Source organism: Chelonia mydas, chromosome 11 (assembly GCF_015237465.2).
Source record: "Chelonia mydas isolate rCheMyd1 chromosome 11, rCheMyd1.pri.v2, whole genome shotgun sequence".
Taxonomy (NCBI): domain Eukaryota; kingdom Metazoa; phylum Chordata; order Testudines; family Cheloniidae; genus Chelonia; species Chelonia mydas.
This window is the reverse complement of record NC_051251.2, coordinates 55,514,674-55,534,897: the sequence shown is the minus strand read 5'-3', so window position 1 is coordinate 55,534,897 and position 20,224 is coordinate 55,514,674. Positions and strand designations below refer to the sequence as shown.

The 20,224-nt window shown below is 39.9% G+C and overlaps 1 protein-coding gene across 7 annotated transcripts in view; it reads left to right on the top strand.

Moving 5' to 3' along the window:
* Positions 1 to 20,224, top strand: part of HECW2 (HECT, C2 and WW domain containing E3 ubiquitin protein ligase 2) — a 247,776-nt gene that overhangs the window by 168,994 nt on the left and 58,558 nt on the right. For all 7 annotated transcript variants that reach the window (XR_006284811.1, XM_043525153.1, XM_043525152.1 and 4 more), the window contains 7 exons: positions 3,869 to 3,969; positions 5,321 to 6,676; positions 9,330 to 9,425; positions 14,289 to 14,439; positions 14,820 to 14,923; positions 16,990 to 17,114; positions 19,335 to 19,520. Coding sequence is in view for 6 of the 7 variants with exons in the window: in XM_043525153.1 (XP_043381088.1) it covers positions 3,869 to 3,969; positions 5,321 to 6,676; positions 9,330 to 9,425; positions 14,289 to 14,439; positions 14,820 to 14,923; positions 16,990 to 17,114; positions 19,335 to 19,520 (2,119 nt within the window). In the remaining variant the exon portion in view is untranslated. The remainder of the gene's footprint in view (positions 1 to 3,868; positions 3,970 to 5,320; positions 6,677 to 9,329; positions 9,426 to 14,288; positions 14,440 to 14,819; positions 14,924 to 16,989; positions 17,115 to 19,334; positions 19,521 to 20,224) is intronic.

The following is a 20,224-nucleotide window of genomic DNA, read 5'->3' as shown; positions in this document are numbered from 1 at the left end:
AGGAGAAAATGGGTGGGTATTCAGTTTGGTAATGTGTTAGCATTAGAACTATTTTAAAGCAGTCTTGAAAAAATATTTTGACCTCTCATCCAGGACAAGTAATTACTGTTATTTTTATTGCAGTAGTGCCTAGGAGTACCAGTCAGCGATCAAGGGCCCATTGACTAGGTGCTAGACAGCTAGACAGCCTCTTCCCCAGTGAGTTTACAATCTAGGTTATGACGCCTCAATGGGTGTATGAAGCAAACTGATTGGAAGAAAAGTATAGACAATATAACTGTAAAGTACACAAATTATGATAAAGTAAGAAGTAAGCTGAAGTAGGTTTTTCTTTTTGAACAAGCTAGTAAAATGAAATCTCTTTCATCATCATGATGACTTCAAGGACAGGTGGAGATAATTAAAGCTTTAAAAAAATGGCATTAATCCAAGCCCCAAAGGTTTAACTTTGTATAATATAGACTTTGATTCTTTTTATCCTATATCGATTTTTTTTTACTGCTCATCACCGTAGTATTCCAGTAGTGTGTTAAACTACATGACTACACATTTGTCATGTGTTTTGTTCTCTCACCCTCTCCCCAGAGGGAGAACCATGTGCAGCGGAGGTTTTTTTTTTATATAGTGGGGTGGGTGGGTGGGGGTGTGTGTGTGTGTGTGTATGTATGTATATACATGCACACATATATAAATACATATATAAAAATATATAAATAGACACCAGTTGCTCTGTGTTTATATTAGACTAGGCAAGATCAAAGAAATATTCTTTGCACTTGCAGCGGAAGGTGTGTGAGGTTTGTGATAGTCCTTAGTTCCTAGTGGGAGTTCATTCCACAGTCTTGGACTGCTCCTGGAGAAAGTTCTGTCTTCCACACAGACACACTTTACTCTTGTTGAGAGTGCAGTTGTGCCAGAATACAAAGTTGTTGACCACAGTCTTCATCTCGGAGCTTTAGATGGTCTTTTAGGTATCCTTAAGCCCAGTCCTGGGACCTCTTTAAGGTAGGGACTGAGATGTTGAAGTTGATATGATATTCTTTGGGAAGCCAGTGTAGGTACTGGATGAGAGGTTTGATATGTTCCCAGTAGCCATTGTGTTACTGAGGAGATGTGTGGCAACGTTCTGCACTAGTTGGAGTTTCCTAAGTGCTGAAGGCTACTGATTTAATTTTGTATTTTCTCTCTCAAATACAGAATTGTACAATGTGGTATCTAGATGCTTTCTACAAAGCTCCATCCTCATTAGAACAGAAGACTACAATGCAAACAAATTCTAATTAATTCACCTAGTGCATTTTTTAGCACTGAGTCATCTTCTGAATAAAAGTCCATTTTGAAAGTTCAGAATTGTAAGATTTTGGAATTATTTATTATTGAAGTTCCTTCTTCGAGTCTTGACTAATGTTGAGGAATGCGAATGTTGAATAAATACTAGACAAGCTGAAGTCTGGAAGCTGTCATTCTCTAAATACCCTTAATTTACATCTTATCTAAACATAGAATTAGCCCCAATTTCAGCTACTGGTGCAAATGCACATGTGCAAACCTCTCATGTAGACAAACAAAGCCACAATTTGCAGCGGTGGAACTTACTCTGATTTCAAAGAAGGTATTATACTGCTATTATAGAAGTGTATTTTGTCTCTAACTGGATAACTTGTGATCTAGCCACTGGTATTGAGTGATGAAAGGGGCTAGACATGTTTATTGAGAAGGTACTTGCTTCCCATGAGGGCTTTTTCCTGTTATGAGCTGGGGATGAAGCAATTTGGCAGTTTTCCAGCTTAAACATTTAAGGTCCTGATTCACTAGTAAATTACTCCAATAGATTACAGCATCGTAAAACCAGAGGAACACAGTTGTGAATCAGACCCTTATTTTGTAAATTTAATGTAATGCTGTTTAAAGAGACTTGCATTGATCATCCACTCAGATCTAATTTCCTACCAGACGTGCCAAATCAACTGAATAAACAGGATTTATTTTCACACACAAAATAGACGTACGCTATGGTTGCTCTGTTGAACAAAACTTGCTTTGGTTTGAGGAGCACAGTAGGAATATTGCATTTTGTACACAGGAACCATAAAAAAGCATTCCTGGCTCAGGCTTTTTTCCCATGTCAGTGATGTTACTCTTGATTCATGGGCATGTAATGGAATGTTTGAAGCTTGGAACTTGCCATTCTCAAGGTACATTGTGCTAATTTAGGCCTTGTCTGTATTGGAAATTAATCCTGATTTCTGGCATTGTTTGCACCAATACTCTGCAAATTTGTGTAGTTAAAGTGCCAACACATTTTGAATTTTGTGTAGCTGTTGTGGAAAATATGAAACATAGCCAATCAGAAGTTAATATGGCCTGTCCTAATGTAGGCACTAAGGGTGTGATTCTCACCCACCATTCTGGCCTGTTTATGCTGCATAAAATGGCTAGAGTAGCGTAAAGGAGCTCTAAAAGCTCTTTTTCCATCTGGAGGAGGATTATGCCAGCACAGGAGCTGTGAAAGATAGCCAAAGGGCTGTCTTCTGAGGATCCCCCTCCTATGCCCTGCCAAAGAGGACATGCCTGATTGAGGACAGGAGTGGTGTGTCTGTGACAGGGCTGTAGCATGTAGCGATGTGGAGATTCCAGCTTTATATACATATAAAATCTCTCCAAAGGTGTGAATTTAAACCACTATAGTTATACTGATATTACCCCTAGCCCCCATGTGGAGACACTTACGCTGGTATAGAAGTGGCATTTTTGGTTTAGTTTGTCGTTTGGGAAGGGGTTTAAGCTGCACCAAAAAAAGTCTCACTCATATTGGAATAAGTATGTCCAAATGGGGGGTTACACCAGTATAACTATACTTGTATAAATGGTAAAACTTTCCCATGTAAACAAGGCATTAGACAAGGCCCCACACAGCTGTCTAAACTATGTTGGAGAGGACCCTGGGCTGTGAGTTCTATGCTGTTCAGAATCTCATCCTAAAACCCCAGTTCTGGAAGCACTTAAGCACTTGTTTAAGTCCCATTGAAGTTATTAAGGCTTAAGCACATGTATAAGTTTAAGCCCATGCATAAGAGCTTAGCATAAGTGCTTTCTTGAATTGGAACCTAAAAATAAAAATTATAGTCTCTCTTGTTCAGGTAAATAATTAAAAATATTTTCTGTGCAGTAAAAACCACCAGAGGGCAGAATGATTTCAGAAATGAAAAGGTTTTGTAATCTTAAAGTACACACATTTTTGTTGTTGCTGTTTTTCTATTAAGCCCTGGTCTACACTGGGGGTGGGGATCGATCTAAGATACGTCGACTTCAGCTACGGTATTCTTGTAGCTGAAGTTGCGTATCTTAGATCGACTTAGAATCACTTACTTCGCGTCCTCACAGCGTGGGATCGACGGCGGCCGCTCCACCGTCGACTCTGCTTCCGCCTCTTGCAGTGGTGGAGTTCCGGAGTCGACGGCAGAGCGATTGGGGATCGATTTATCATGTCTGCACTAGACGAGATAAATCGATCCCCAATAGATTGATCACTACCCGCCGATCCTGCGGGTAGTGTAGACATGGCCTAAGAGAAGATTTGTGGGTGGATGAAAGTTGCCAGTGCACACTTTATATTTGAAATAAGGACAAAAGCATAGTTTATGGATATGCTGTGTTGCTTTATCTGGTAATTAATTGTCTTTTAGGAAGTGTACAGTCTGCATGCTCTGTTACACAAGCTAACGTGATGCTCACTTTTATGAATTCATGATTCTCTATTGCCTTTTATTGTGCCGGATCTCTCTGACAGGAGCCTGTGATGTAAAACATTTGAAAATTAAAATAATAGTAAAAAGTCTAGAGACCAGTATTTTTTTCTTCTCTGCAGAGACCAGATTCTCAGCTATAACCTCGGCAGAAGGCTCCCAGCTGACCATGTAAGTGGGTATCTCCAATTCAAAGTCGAGATTACATCTTCCATTCATGAAGGTGAGATTTAAAACCTGTGCGCACACATGATTGGGTAGAGAAAATCATTATGTACTATGACTACCTATTACACATACTAATCCTGTTGTGTATAGTGCCCATACTATAGAAAAGCTTTGTGTGAAAGTGATGGACCAAACATTTCAAATACTACTTTTGAGATTATTATTAGCAGTACTGCTAAATACTAATTTTATCCTATTTATTTTCTACTTTTTTTTATTGCTGATATATTCAAATGTACTTGGCATACAAGTATTTTCATTGTAGGGAGATTAGTTGACCTCATACATCCTTTTCAATTCCTAAAGTGTAAAAATGTTTCTGAGGATATGTCTACATGGGAACTAGACATCAATGGCTCGCTCGTGCCAACTGACTCGGGCTCGTGGGGCGTGGGCTGTGGGGCTATTTCACTGCTGTGTAGGCTCGGGCTGGAGCCAGACCTTAGGACCCTGAGAAGTAAGAGGGTCCCGGAGCTTGGGCTCCAGTCCGAGCCTGGAAGTCTACACAGCAACGAAACAGCCCACAGCCCGAGCCCCACAGGCCCAAGTCGGCTGGCACAGATCAGCCACGGGTGTCTAGCTGCTGTGTAGACATACCCTGTGACCCTTCTCCCTCCCCAGGTTTCAGAGCCCAGGCTCCAGCCCCAGCTCAAATGTCTCAACTGCTGGTTTTAGCCTTGTAGCACAAGTCTCACAAGTCTGAGTCAGTTGACCCAGATTCTGAGACTCGCTGCTGGGGTCATTTTTGAAGTGTAGACATACAATTACTATCCATAGAACTTAGATCCTCCTTTTCTAAAGAGAAAAAAACCTAAGTAAATATAAAACTGTTCTGTGCAGTGTGTGATATTTGTACAGGTTGTGACTGCCTCATTTAATTTCAGATACTGGCTGCGGTGCATCTCGTTGCCTCGTAAGGAGACTGTTGCAGTTAATGTGTCTCAGGTTCTGTGCAGATCCTGCTCTTAGGAACAAGAGCACAAACTTTAGAAAACTGTTTTTTTATCAGAGCCAATTTTGGCAATGTGCTGAATATATAAGAGCAGGATGGGAGTCCTTTATAGTGATACTTCATGCATATTGTGTTTCCTTTATTGTACAAAATAGGTTAAACTTAGATTGAGCGAAGTCTATAAATGTTGGTCCTGCATGAGTAGGAGTATAGATTTTTTTTAATTGTATTTTATTTTGTTTTTGGTTTTGTTTTTCACTTCACTGTTTGTGTACAGCAAATGGGTATCTTAACAGAAGTGTGTTTTTATAGCATCGTGTTGTGCAGAGATATTAGAATGAACTGAATGAATATATTCATGTGTCTCATTCCCAGTCTTTGTGTTTCACTGCAGATGCTTCACCCGAAACAGTTGGTACTTTGCTAGGAGTGAACTCTGTGAATGGAGACTTAGGAAGCCCTTCTGATGATGAGGACTTGCCAGCAGGGAACCATGACGCACTTCCAGTTTGTTTAAATGGCCCAATCCTTGAGGAATCTGTTGGAAATGCAGTCTCTACGCATTCTTTAAGGACTAGTACAACTCTAGAAATGGACCAGGAGGAGTTAACCTCTACTGCTGCAAGGTCATCACCTAACAGAGGTCGCCAGGACTCACTGAATGACTATCTGGATGCAATAGAACACAATAGTCATCCCAGACCTGGGACATCTGCCTGCAGTGAGCGTTCACTTGGGGCATCCCCGAAACTAAGGAGTAGTTTTCCTACTGACACGAGACTTAATGCAATGCTTCACATTGACTCGGATGAAGAGGAGCATGAGTTGCATAAAGATCTGGGTTTTCAGTCTTCCTTGGAAGAAGATGGTGGTTTAGTAATGTTTAATGGTGCTACAAGGGGTGTTGAAGGAAATTTTTTAAGTTACTCATCATCAAATCAGATAATGCAAGGTCTTGCAGAGGATGGGAAAGCACCAGCCCTCGAAACTCCTTTGCAGCCCTCTGATGACCAGCAGGAGACCCTCCAAGGGCTTCCACCATCAGAGTTAGCAGGAGAAGAAGGTGAAGGCCAGCCAGATTCTCAGAACAATCTGTCGGTAGAATGGGCTAGCAGTGAATTGGGTGCCTGTCAGGTGGCAGAGCAGCCTACTAGCAGTGCAGACACGGGAGCTTCAGACTCTGCAGTTGGTAGCAGAAGAGGTATTAGTGAAATGGAATCCATTGACCAAGGATCTGAACCTTCCCAGGTATCCTCAGAAACTGAGCACAGCGATCCTGCTCGCACAGAAAGTGTCAGTGAGGCCAGTACCAGGCCAGAAGGAGAGAGTGATGTGGAAGGGGCGGACAGTTCCTGCAATGAAAGTGTGACTACACGTCTCTCCTCAGTTGAAACTCGGTGTTCTTCTTTTGAAAGTGCCAGGTTTTCTGAGACTCCTGCCTTTTCTTCTCAGGAAGAGGAAGAGGGAGCTTGTGCCACCCATGTGACCAGAAGTGAGCCTGCTACAGAAACACAGGACTCTGTATGCACTCCTGGCTCTTTACCTGCGGTGCGGTTACCCAGCACTCAAGAGGAGGCTCGGCAGCTAGCTGAAGGAGGTGAATTACAGGATAGAGATGACTCCGAAGAAATTTGGCAGAGGAGGAGTCTGCAGGCTGCAGCAGCAAGTAGCCAGTGTCAGGATGAAGAAACTGGAGGGGCCCAAGCTGCTTGCGAGGAGGGAGCTACACAAGTTGAAGGAGCTAGTGGAGGTAATTACTACGGTAGTCAATAAATGGGGCTGTTTTATAAGTGAGAAGTCTTTTCTGCAATCATTAGAAGAGTTGTTTAAAAATACTTAATTCATAAAAATTTCAAAATAGTTCTGTTCTTGGTGGGTTTTGAAATAGTCTGATTTAAAAAAAAACATTTAAATAGTATTTTAATCAATTTGTTATGGTTTTGAAAATCAGATTTAAAAAAAATTGAAATGGAAAGTGTTGTATCTTGGAAAAGAAACCACATCCTGTTACTGTGTTGGTTAATCAAAATTATTAATGAGGAGAAAAACAAACCAGAAAACTAATAAATGAGAAATTGAGCTCCTGGCACTTTTATTGTTTTGGGGAAAGGGGAAAACAAATCTTTATGCATCTGTCATAAATATAAAGGGAAGGATAAACACCTTTAAATCCCTCGTGGCCAGAGGAAAAACCCTTTCACCTGTAAAGGGTTAAGAAGCTAAGACAACCTCGCTGGCACCTGACCAAAATGACCAATGAGGAGACAAGATACTTTCAAAGTTGGGGGCGGGGGGGAACAAAGGGTTCTCTCTATCTGTGTGTTCTTTTTGCCAGGACCAGAGCAGGAATGCAGGTCAGAACTCCTGTAAAAAGTCAGTAACCGATCTAGTTAGATATGCGTTTGATTCTGTTTTGTTTAAATGGCTGACAAAATAAGTTGTGCTGAATGGAATGTATATTCCTGGTTTTGTGTCTTTTTGTAACTTAAGGTTTAGCCTAGAGGGATTCTCTGTTTTGAATCTGATTACTCTGTAAGGTATTTACCATCCTGATTTTACAGAGGTGATTCTTTTACTTTTTCTTTAATTAAAATTCTTCTTTTAAGAACCTGATTGCTTTTTCATTGTTCTTAAGATCCAAGGGTTTGGGTCTGTGTTCACCTATGCAAATTGGTGAGGACTTTTATCAAGCCTTCCCCAGGAAAGGGGGTGTAGGGCTTGGGGGGGATTTTGGGGGGAAAGACGTTTCCAAGTGCACTCTTTCCCTGTTATATTTGTTAAACGCTTGGTGGTGGCAGCAATAAAGTCCAGGGACAAAAGGTAAAATAGTTGTACCTTGGGGAAGTTTTAACCTAAGCTGGTAAAAATAAGCTTACGGGGGTTTTTCATGCAGGTCCCAACATCTGTACCCTGGAGTTTAGAGTGGGGAAGGATCCTTGACACATCATAAAGTGCAAGGAGGAAAAAGCTCTTTTTTTTTTTTTTTAAAGAATTATTTATCAGATTTAAAGCTGATTCCTCTCTCATTTACAAATTCTGACCTGCTCAAACATGTCTCTCCATGGGAAAAGATTTCATACATTCATTCTATTTACAACAATTACTTGTAAAGCTAATTTAGGATATAAAAATTGTATGTCATACCTAACTTCAGTGTAAGTAGTAATATATTGTAATAAATAACTTGTCCCTAGTCACAATTTACCATGTATTCATTCACTTCCTTTTTCTGGTGATGAAGTGGGACTCTTGGGAGTTCCTTGGTAGCACTTCACTACCATATTTGAGGAGGCCTGGGATGACCGCCAGCCTCTGATGGAGTTGATCACATGCTGGATACAGTTACAGTAAGTCATCCCTGCCAGTGAAGGCTTATCTGAAGTACATCAAATACTTTTGAAGAGCAACATTTAGACTTCTGAATGTACCAGATTGCACCAAAATATCCCTGGAAACGATATTCCCAGACTCTCTCAGAATCCTCACACGCCACCTACACAGAGAGTGAAATCCCAGCCCCATTAAAGTCAATGGAAGTTTTGTCATTTGACTCCAGTAGTGCCAGGATTTCACCCAGAGTGTACAAGTTGTGTATACTTTCAGTATGGTTGGTATATTTTTCAGCAACAATGTGTACATCTTTCCAGTGAAGTGCACTTAGTAATATAAAGACAAGGAGTACTTGTGGCACCTTAGAGACTAACAAATTTATTTGAGCATAAGCTTTCGTGAGCTACAGCTCACTTCATCGGATGCATGCTCACGAAAGCTTATGCTCAAATAAATTTGTTAGTCTCTAAGGTGCCACAAGTACTCCTTTTCTTTTTTGCGGATACAGACTAACACGGCTGCTACTCTGAAACCTGTCAATTAGTAATATAAGAAATCTTGACAAATGGCATTCTCTCCCCCCTTTGGTTATGAGTATGAACTTTTATTTAAGGGAACAAACCAATAAGTAGAATCCTTTATCCCTTCTCTCACTGAGCAGCCCTCACCCCTTGCTTACATGACTAAGGGAAATTATTTTTGTGGGAGATCTTGTTAAAGTATGTTCAACAGATCTCTGTTGTCCTATTATCCAGACACTAAGAGCCAAATTCCCTTGTAGTGTAAATTTGCATGATTCTACTGAAATCAGTGGAGTTGCAGCCATGAACCCCAATATAGAACTTGGCCTTAAGATCTTAAAGCAGCAGTTACTATATTTAAATTGGGTTTCCGCAGTGGTTCCATGTGGTCTGTATGCTGTCTGAGGGGCCAGATGTGAGTTGGTGCCCTCTCTGAGACTTGAAATTACAGACAGAATCCAAGTTCACTGTGCTGCTCAATTCAGAGGTCACTCAACAGCTTCTTAGCACTGAATGAAAAAATAGCAGAATGTCTTCTCTGTTTAATTCTAGGTTCCCAAGCCAATGGCCACCAGACTTTGAGGTCTCTACCTTCAGTACGTCAGGATGCTAGCCGATATCAGAGAGTGGATGAGGCTCTGCCACCAAGTGAGATTCTGTTTTACTTTAATCAAAATGTTCAGGATATGAGCTACTCTAGGAGTAATGTGGCCCTGTAATTCAACGAGAACGAAGATCAGCAGAGGAGTTCTATGTGGGGAACAAGGCTATGAATCTTTTGTAAGAGAGACTGTTCGGTTTAGGAAATACCACAATGTGCTATGCTGATTAAACCTCTTGTGGTGGTCCACTAAATGAAATTGGTAGAGAGGTATGGGGGAAAGAAGCTGCCTTTTCAACTTGTGATCCAGATGAGTGGTGATGTGGGGTGATGTGCTGTGGTAGGGGCTAGGAAGCAAAGATATGCAAGGACTCTGGAAGCTGTGGAGTACTTCAAAGCTGGTGGAGATTTACACTGAAATAACGTAACTCCACGACACACAGTGCTAACTGGAGTTCCAGGATCAGTTGGAAAGCGAGAACTTGAAGCTTTAGCCTTCCTGCTTTCAGCTGCTGTGTCATGGGATATATTTATTATGCACGGGATGCAGTAGGTGTAGGGTGCTAATGTTCTCATTGCTGATGGATCCAAAGAGTGATCATTAGTGGAATGGTGATACAATTAGGTGTAAAAAGAAATTAAGACATTTGTTATTTTAATTGTTTTTGTTTTGTGGAGGAAATGAAGACACTCTGGACATAGTTTAATATCTAGATTTATTTTAACTATTGGATGCCTCTAAATTGGCTTAGAAATCGTTACTCAGTATTGTAGATGTGGCTAGCACGTTGCTTTCAATTACTTGACTAAAGCACATGAATAACCCTGGCCCAGTGATAACCCAGTCAGTATTAAATATTTGAAGGGGAAGGATTATATCATCTACCTGTACACTGCTAGTGGGAAAACATTGTTTACCCCCACTCCCTCCCCCCCCCCCCAAAATATGGAGGCCAATTACCAACATCACCTTCGTAGACAATCACTAACCTATATCAGCCCTGACTACTTATTCTTTGTTTCCCAAGGGGTGGTGAGAGTAGGCAGGTGGTTTTGAAGACGGATGTCAAACAGCAGAAAAGAAACTCCCTTTGACTTTAATGGGATCAGGATTTTTCCCATTTAATTTAATAAAAAGTAAGATATTAATCTTGCCATATGGAATAGGATTGTGTTGGCATTAGTAATGAGACACCTCAGAGGAGTACTGTATGAAGCCCATTATCCTCTTGCTCCAGTTTGATTCTGTTACAACAAATGGTCATGATAGTGTTGTCATCAAAAATCCCCAACTACCAGGTCTGCCAAAGAGAATGTTAGCACCCTACACGTTAATTTAAAATTTCTCATAACACAGTATTTCTTTTCAGAGTCCTGCTTGGGGGAGATAGGTACTTTTGGCATTTTCATCACTTTTCTCACTGACAAGATACAGGACATTTACAGGAAATATTTAGATGAGATCAAGTCAAGATATAATAAATTAGAAACATCTGAGAGGTGGCTTTTATACTGCAGTGATGTATATACAAACTGCTTATTTTTCTCATAAGCTGTGTCTGCTATAATGGTTATCTTTAAAAAAAATCTCATAATATTTACATTTTGTTTTGCAATATAATATTCCACCACTGTCATTTACTAGGAGGGTGTGTGTGTGTTTGTACTGAATACTGAGCCTTGATATTCCCTCCCTCCTCCCTGCTTCTATACTTCTATAAATATTTAGAGAAAAAAAATCAAGGCACAGTGCAAGGGTATATACAGATTATCCATCTGCTGCTATGAATAAAACTTAAACCAGAAAAAAACACTAAATGCCATCTGGATTCAGTTTTTCTGTCTGCAAATGTGCTTGAATGTTACATTATTAATATTGTGATGTTATCTGGGGCAACACTCACTGTAATGGAACATGCTTATTCAGTCAAAAGGTTGTGGGCAGCATACCACAGTCTCAAGGTGCTTTGGGATACGTTCTAGGTGTTATTACATCAGGCTGAGACAGAAGAAAAATAGTTATTCCAGTTGCCATATAGATGATGATCAAAAGTTAGAAAAAATATATTATTTATGCAATATACATATACCATATGCTGATTTTACAAATTACTCACTGTATTAATAGGGAAAGCAAAAAACAGATAACCTGGTATTCTAAAACCTTGATTAACTGCACAGAAACTATGCAAATTCACTGTACTTCCAAGCTTTTGTTTTAAAAATATATTTTTGTAAGCACGTTTGCATCCAGTTTAATTGATAGAAGGAGGCAGTAATCTGAGTGGTTGCCTCAGTAATGACTTTGCAGTCTCAGTGCATCACAGCACTTAAGCCTGTGCTTAACTTGAAGAAAATAGACTAGTTACATACTTAAAGTTAATCATGTTCACAAGTGCTTTGCTGGAATGGGATCTTATTGCACAACACTGTTCAGCTGCGACTTGATTTGAAGAAAGGAGTGGAGAATATATGTGCTAAATAGAGGCAAATTTCCTTCTAGAAAGGCCTTTTTCACCTGAATATAAAATCTCTATATACTCTGAAATAGTCAGTCCTCTTGGAAAGCCAAGTAAGAGGTTACAGCACTCCGAAAAATTTAGTTTTACCAAGCTTAATTACTTTTGGTCAATTGGCGTGCCTATCCTGAGAGGTAAACAAGCTTCTATGCAAGTAATTAAGGTTGTCTCCTTCCATTTATTTGTTGCTTTCCGTACGAATGGGCCTGGTTGTTTTCCACAGTCTCTTGTTAGTACTCTACTGTGTGTGTGAATTCTGCTAAGTGATGCTTAGCTGAATGTGGTTTTTCATTTATCATAGTAATACACTGCAGCACTGGAAGAGCATTTAATATAATCTTTCCTCTCTAAAGAGTAATTTAGCACAATGAAATACACATTATGTATCATTAACTAATCTGCCTTACTATTGTTGTTGACAGCTGAAAAAACCGACCACTAGGTATCAAAATCAAAACAACTAGTTAAGATTTACAAAGGTCACCTCTGTTCTATAAAGGTGCAATTCAGGGCTTGTCTACACTACTGCACAGGGTCGATCTAAGATACGCAACTTCAGCTATGTGAATAGCGTAGCTGAAGTCGATGTACTTGGCTGTCGACTTACCGCAGTGAAGACACTGCGGTAAGTAGATCTGACACTCTCCTGTCGACTCCGCTTGTGCTCCTCATTCTGGTGGAGTACCGGAGTTGACGGGAGAGCGCTCAGCTGTTGATTTATCATGTCTGATAAATCCACTCCCGCTGGATCGATCGCTGCCCGCTGATCTGGTAGGTAGTGTAGACAAGCCCTCAGAGGGCCAGCACTGAAGTTCTGCTTAAATCTATATATTTGGGCTTAAATGGAGCTCATTTGGTGCATGGAACTTGACCTCGCCTTCTGACCTGCTGTAAACTTCAATGACTGCATCACAGCATACTGCAGATGAATTGAGTGAACCCAAAGATCTTGAATTGTTTAATTTGGGATTCACACTCTGTAATGTTTTGGGGTACAAACCCACTGAGAGGTTGTGTCACTGTCTGCCCTGTAATCCTGAGTGCCTTAAATGTTCTGTTGCTGTAGCTCACATCCTGGGCACCAGTAGACAAGCATGCAGATCCCTTGTGTCTGGGTGCTGTGAAGCCTTGGTTCAGCACTCTGACCCCAGTAGCCTGCCTACAACACAGCCTGTGGTTACTACTTGCAGGATGACACCAACATACACCCCAGTCCTGAATTGCCCAAAACTGTCTGGTTGCCTGGAAGCATCCAGCCCTCCTCTGGAACACTTAAGGAAGCAGTAAGGTTTATTGCTTCTTTAAAGAGACAAAAGTACAGCTTATTACTTTAATCAGTTAACTATCACTTCAGTTCAAACACAGTGCTGGGTTCATTAAGTTTAAAAGTAAAACAAATGTATGCACAGAAGAGCACAGGTTAAGTGATACTGAGTTAAAATTAAAGGTCGCAAGCAAATAAAAGTGAAAACACTCACCGAGCAAGATAGTCTTTGTTCAAGAAGGTCTTTCTCTCACCCACAGTCTTCTTTCCAAATTTTTACTGACTGGCCTGGCTAGGACCCCTCACAGAGATCAAATCATTTGGTTTCTTTGTCTCCTTATGGTGAAGGATAATTTAGGCGGTTGCTTCTCCTTTCATATAGTCCAGTGACCCTCTGAAATGTTTTCTTCTGAAGGCTATCCCCAAATAAAGTTCATTAGTTCATGCTGAGTAAATGAGCCATGGGTTCTGGAGGATAAGGCTCTATGCTGGTTCCTCCTCTGCTGGTGATTGCTAAAGTGCAAATTATCTCTTCCTGCTGCCACCTACAATACAAATAAATAACCCACTGAATTTGGCCACACCCTCCTTCCTTTTTTCTGGACAAAACCTGTTAATCCATTCCACCTGGCATGCCTGGTTTAAACACCTTTTAGTCACAGACTTTAAAGCATAATATCAATGAGTATCCATAATTTCACGTACAGCATTGTCACATATATTTTACAATGATATTATTGACCAGTGTGGTGGTAGTTTTCAAATGATACCTCACAAGGCATATTTTGTACAAAACATCATTGTACTAGTGCATAGAGTGTGAAACACACAGATTCTGCCGAGGGTCACACACTCCCTAGTCAGTGGAGCATCAGCACATATTGGATAATCCATATTACATGTGAATTCTGTAAAAACTCAGGACAGTGGGAGGCTGATTTGCAGAATAACATCTGAGAGAAGCCTGGGGTTTTAGCTATGAGTCATGTAGACAGAGGGCAATCAAAAAGTGCTGGATTGAAAGAATCTTGTAGAAGAGAAATAGAAACTCAGGACAACAGGTGTAGTTTAAAAAGCAGCAAAATTTAAAGAAAAATCATACCTCATGACGATTTATTGCTGTTCAGACTGGGAGGCCCGAATCGACAGCCATGGGAGGATATTCTACGTGGATCATGTAAACAGAACAACAACATGGCAGCGACCCACAGCTCCTCCAGCCCCACAGATCCTCCAGAGGTCAAATTCTATACAGCAGATGGAGCAGCTGAATCGTCGGTGAGAATTGTTGTTGTCCGTGATTATTAAGTTTATAGTACCAAAAGTGTGCTTGGCATGAGGACTAGGTCCCAGCTGCTACCATGAGTAGCTCTGTGCCATCTTTTGTAGACCAGTGGATCTTAAGTGTGGTTCTTCTGAATGTCCCCCTGAATCTGGATGCAGGCTACTATAATCTGTGTTCCATTAATGTTCAATGGCAACCTGGCCAAAAACAATGGGTAAGGAACCACAAAAATTCATGCCACAGAAGGCTATGAATAATCAGACATCAGTGGATTTTAAGCTGCATGGGAGAAAAAGCAAATGAAACAAGCTTCAGTAGTTGGAATTTCCTAGAGCCAGATGTACGGTATGTAAATCCAGTCTTGTAATTCTAGATATCAGAGTATTCGTCGAACGATGACTAATGATAGGCCTGAAGAGCACCCACATGCCATTGATGGAGCTGGAGAGGATACTGACTTCCATCATTCTAATGCAGGTAAAAATAAAACGGATGTCGATCAATGGAGAGTTCAGCCAATCAGCCATTTAGCGAGAGCAAGATAAGGAGAACCCTATTTTCTGTCTGCATAGAACTGGATCACCATTTACTATCATTTACTGTCCTGTTTCTGCAGGCGATGGCTCGGCTTATTAGGACTTATTCAATCAGCATGTTGAAGAATTGTGTGTGTGTGTGTTTCAGCTTCTTTACTCTCTCACGTTAGGAAGCTATGTAAATGGCTAATGTAGGCCATTTGCATAAAAATGTTCTGCAGCTGTCAACTTTTTTAGTGATTAGTATTATTAATGGTGGCATAGAGAGAACAGCAGGCTATTCTGTAGCAATTCCTTTCACTCTGTTAATATGAATTCCCCTTCTTCTCTTGACTTCTGAGCTCATTATCAATATTGCTTCTGTTGCTAATGTCAGGGAAGATGAGCTTAGAGTTTGAATGAATTAAACCAGCAGAATTATATACCTGAGAAGTAACCTGAATCCTCCATTTTGTCAGGCAATTTCAAGTCTGAAATTGTGAGGTTTTTCCATCGTTAAAGTTAACCCCTTGAAGCCAAAAGTCAGGGTCTTTCTCAGTGCATAATTTCATTGTTGGCAACGGGGGGAGGGGCACAGGGACTGCTGGAGGTGCCAAGAAGCTAATTAGATGTTCCACTACTGACTTTCACAAAAGAAGTGATGAGAATGTCATCTGAGAACAAGGCAGCGTCCCTATGATGGACATACAGTGGGAGGAATTGAGGGAAGTACTGCATGAGCAGTAGCTCTAAGAATCTTTTTCTCCTCTTATTCATCTCTCTTCTCTTCCATTTTTCAGAACTCCTTCAATGCTTGACATATTTTTCTCCATATTTGTTTCAGATAGTACCTTTTGTTTCCCACTCTCCCCTCCTTTATTATGTTCCCTATCTTTCTCCATTTGCATTTATCATTTCCTTCCTTCTTTTGTCTCTCTCCCATCACTCCCCCTATTCGAAGTCCCTGTTCTTCCCTCAGCATTTATTCCCACTTAACACCTGTCCTTTCCCTCTTCCTGTCTCCTCTATTAAGTTATATACTCTAGTTTTTTAAAGTATAGTGTTCTTCCTAACGGAGCTCATTTGTCATTTACGGATGGCTGGACTTCCCAGAATTAGTGAGGAGGGGTGACCCTGTGCATATTGTCACACACATAAAAGAATGGGCTTGTGAAGGATGGAAAATGGCATGATTTTTGGTGGACCTGGGTACGGTCGTGATCCCAATCTATGTTTACAACCTCCCATCTACTTTAAAATCTGTATCCAAATCTCCTGTTTGTTTTAAAAGAGCCTTACTAGTTGCCCTTTCTAGTTGAAAGAATATAACAAATGATATGCATGGTTCCTCTCCGATTCATGATATTTGTGAGAAATCAATAAGCAAAAGCGGCTGCTCAGGGGACACCCAAATGTTTATCATATCCATCTGGAAACATGGAACTGAAATCTATTTCTGTACCCAACTTTTTCTTTCCTCCATTGTGTGAGCATTTTGGTTAAATACTGTACAACAGATCAGTGCTTCATTGCTGGCTATCTTGTAGTAGGAGAAGTGGAACATATAACAAATTACATTAATTTTATATGCACTGTATGTATTCACGTTAGTTGGCATTAAAAACAATCGGTATTTGTCTGCAGTTACAGCACAATGGTATCTGACACACCACAGTTGCCTTCTTTTCCGTTTGTAGGAATATGGCTCTTGTATCCCAAGTACCATTGTGTGGTGACTGTGGGTAAATACTGATTTGTAAGAGCGGCACTTCTGTATATCTTACATCAGAAAACATTAAAAACTATTACTACACTGTTACCCTGGAAACCTCTGATATCTTCAGCAAACATGCATTGATAAATTAGGATTATTTGAGGTACACTTATGTAGAGAATGTTTTAAGAACCAGAGAGAAATGTCCATCAAGGAATTAGCATGAGTGTATAATGCAAATCAGTGTCGTTGTTTGCAGTGAGGTTTTGTTAAAAGTTATTACTGGAAACCTTTGTCACTCACTTCGTTGTTAGATTTTCGAAGGGAGAATGTGCTGCCTCACTCTACCTCCAGATCCAGGCTTACTTTATTGCTGCAGTCTCCTCCGGTGAAATTCCTTATCAGTCCAGAGTTCTTTACAGTGCTGCATTCTAACCCTGTGAGTACAGTGTATACTGACATGCAATTTCATAAATATATGTTGATAAATATGGGCACATCTGTGGTCTCTGTATTTTTCTTATATACAAAAATCTTACTCAATATTTTGAGGCTAAGATATGAAAAAGGAAACTATGTGATGAGCTACTCAGTACGGGGCATTTATTACTTTACTATTCAAACTGTGCATATCCATGAAAACACTGGAAAATTGGCAGTATGTACCAGCTGTTAAGTCAAGGTTTTCGACTTCATCTGTGCTGCGGAACTGCAGCGTTTATTTGTTATGGGTCTGGTTCACCACTGCATTACATTAGATGTGCAGAAAACTGGAGTGATGCAATGGTGAATCTTTGTTTGTTTGTTTGTTTTTGGTATTTTATTTATTTTATTTGTTTGTTTACAGTGGTAACTGTTAAAGAACCAGTATTTACCCATTTACCAACGTGTTATTTGAGATGCTTCAGTTATTGTCTACTTTACACACAGTGAACCTCTGCATTATCAGATACCACTCTAGTAATGGTGATAAATATTAAGTTTGTAATGGCTACTACCGTATACAGCATTGTAAGTGTATATGGCGTTATACAATAGAGGGAAGGTGCCAAACAAATAAATCTCTGCCCTGAACAGCTTACAATCTACAGACATGACTGGATACAGTATATACTGGTAAGTGTATTCAGGTAGATATAGGAAATCCCACTGCTTTAGTGCGTTCTTTTGGAGCTGGATGTGTGTTCTTTTGGAGCTGGGTGTGATATAAAAACTGCCTCTGGAGGCATTACAGTGCCTTTAGTTTTTACTTTTGGCTTGTATGGTTGCCCAGTCTTACTGTTGCAAAACATAACTAATGTGCTTCTTGCAACAGGTGATCCACCTATAAAGGGTGAAATACACCCCTGCAGATGGCCAGTTGTGTGCACTATTCAAGTTACATTATTTTGAGGATTTAAGTATAGCATATTCATACTCACCTATTTTATATGAAAGTACATTAGAAATCATTGAATAAAAGAGGCCTCTTGTGTTGTTTTCCCCCATATTTGATTTAAAGTTTTCCCTATTTATTCTCCAATAGTCTCTTTCCTACATAGTTTTTCTGTTCAGTATTTTTTCCTTGCACGTTATAAATAGAAATAATGTAATGAATACTTCACTGTCTGCAGGTACTCCTGTTAATAATTCAGTGGCTTTAAAACTACTGGGCAGTGTTAGTTTTAATCGTATGGTATGTGTATCGTTCCAATCAGCTGCATGGAATCTAGCCTGCATAGCTGCATCTTTAATTCATAAGGCAGGTGTCCATTTTTGTTTGATGAAAAAAAGGCATGTTTGATTGTAGCTCTACATATACACATGCCAAGTGTCCTTTTAGAATCCAAGTAGGTCGAAACAATGTTAATGTAAATCCCTGGTGACTTTCCATAAAAGAATATAGTGCCAAACTATAATACACTTTCAGTTTTGTTGCCAGATACAATGGCTACATTATTCTATATATATTACCCTTAAGAGAATGCTTAAGAAGGCATTGTGAAGTCTCTGCAATTTAGGCCAATTTTACTGCTAGAAGAAGCAGTCATAACTACACCAACATCAGTGAAATGGAATGCTGGAAAATATAGTTTGCACCTCATTGGGTGAATAGAGTCAGGCAATGAAGACTTCATGGCTTTTCTTCTGCTATTATTGTTCAGCTGGAAACAGTTTCCTTCAAAGTTTATTAGAGCTGCAGGCCATAAATTTACATTAGGAAGGCTGCCTTTGCAGGGAAAAAGAGCTAAATACTTTTGTTTGATTGAAATATAGATACTTCGGAAAAGTCTGCAAGAATAAAACATTTATGAACAAATATATTGGGAAGTGTTTATTTCATAACCGCTTCCCACTCTGCTATTCTTTCTTTAATGTCCATTCTTCCATATTGCTGACTATTTATCTAATTGTCAGGGCCCCAGTTCAGCAAATCACTAAAGCACATGCATAACTTTAAACATGTGAGCAGTCCTGTTGAATTCAGTGAGACTGCTCCTGGGCAAGGACCAGTGCCCACTGAACTCAGGCTTAAGTGCTTTGCTGGTTTGGGGTTCAAGTTATTATCCACTCATTGGAACATAGGACACTCATCCAACTGTTGGACTGATGGTCCGTCTATGTAGATGTTTAACTTCTAATGTCCTTTCCTGAAATTATTTTACTATGAATTTTTCAGAGTGCCTACCGCATGTTTACAAACAACACGTGTTTGAAGCACATGATCACCAAAGTCCGGCGGGACACCCACCATTTTGAGCGTTACCAGCATAATCGAGATTTGGTGGGCTTCCTCAATATGTTTGCTAACAAACAGCTGGAGCTGCCGAGAGGTTGGGAAATGAAGCATGACCATCAGGGCAAGGTACCTGGAACACACATGTAACGCTGGTTGGATTTTGTCTTTGTAATGATGGGATTGAAGCATCTGCTCTTAAAAGCCTTCTAGATTTAAGGCTGTAGTTTGGCCACTTTCAAAGAATTAGGATCTTTTAACCCATCCTTTGAATTAGAAATGTTCATTGTCAGAAAAGTTATGATATTTTATTTCAGAAGTAAAAGTTTAAATTTGTTCTGTGGTTCCCACATTAATTTTCCTTTTTTTTTTTAAGTTGGTGTGATATTGGATCTGCTTCTTTCCTTGGGAAAATATTATTGAATACTATTGAGGAGGGGGCAATTACAGTTGCTTTTTGTATGACCGTGATATTTAGAATTTTATATTCAATACTAAGTAAACAAAAATTAAGTTGAAGCTATCACTGGGAATTTTCAGTGGCCTTACATTGTAATAGTGCTACCTAGAGTGGCATTTTCTCCTTTGCATAGGTATAGGAAAGAATAAAAGTATACTAGAATTAACATGTGAGGGAGTGATAGTGATATCTATTTGGGTGAGAAATAAATGGTAATTAGGACTAGAGAGAGACAAGGTGGAGGAGGTAATATCTTTTGTTGGACTACCTTCTGTTGGTCAGAGAGACAAGCTTTCAAGCTTCCAGACTTGTTCTTCAAGCCTGTGAAATGTATTCAAAGTGTCACAACTAAATACGAGGTGGAACAGATTGT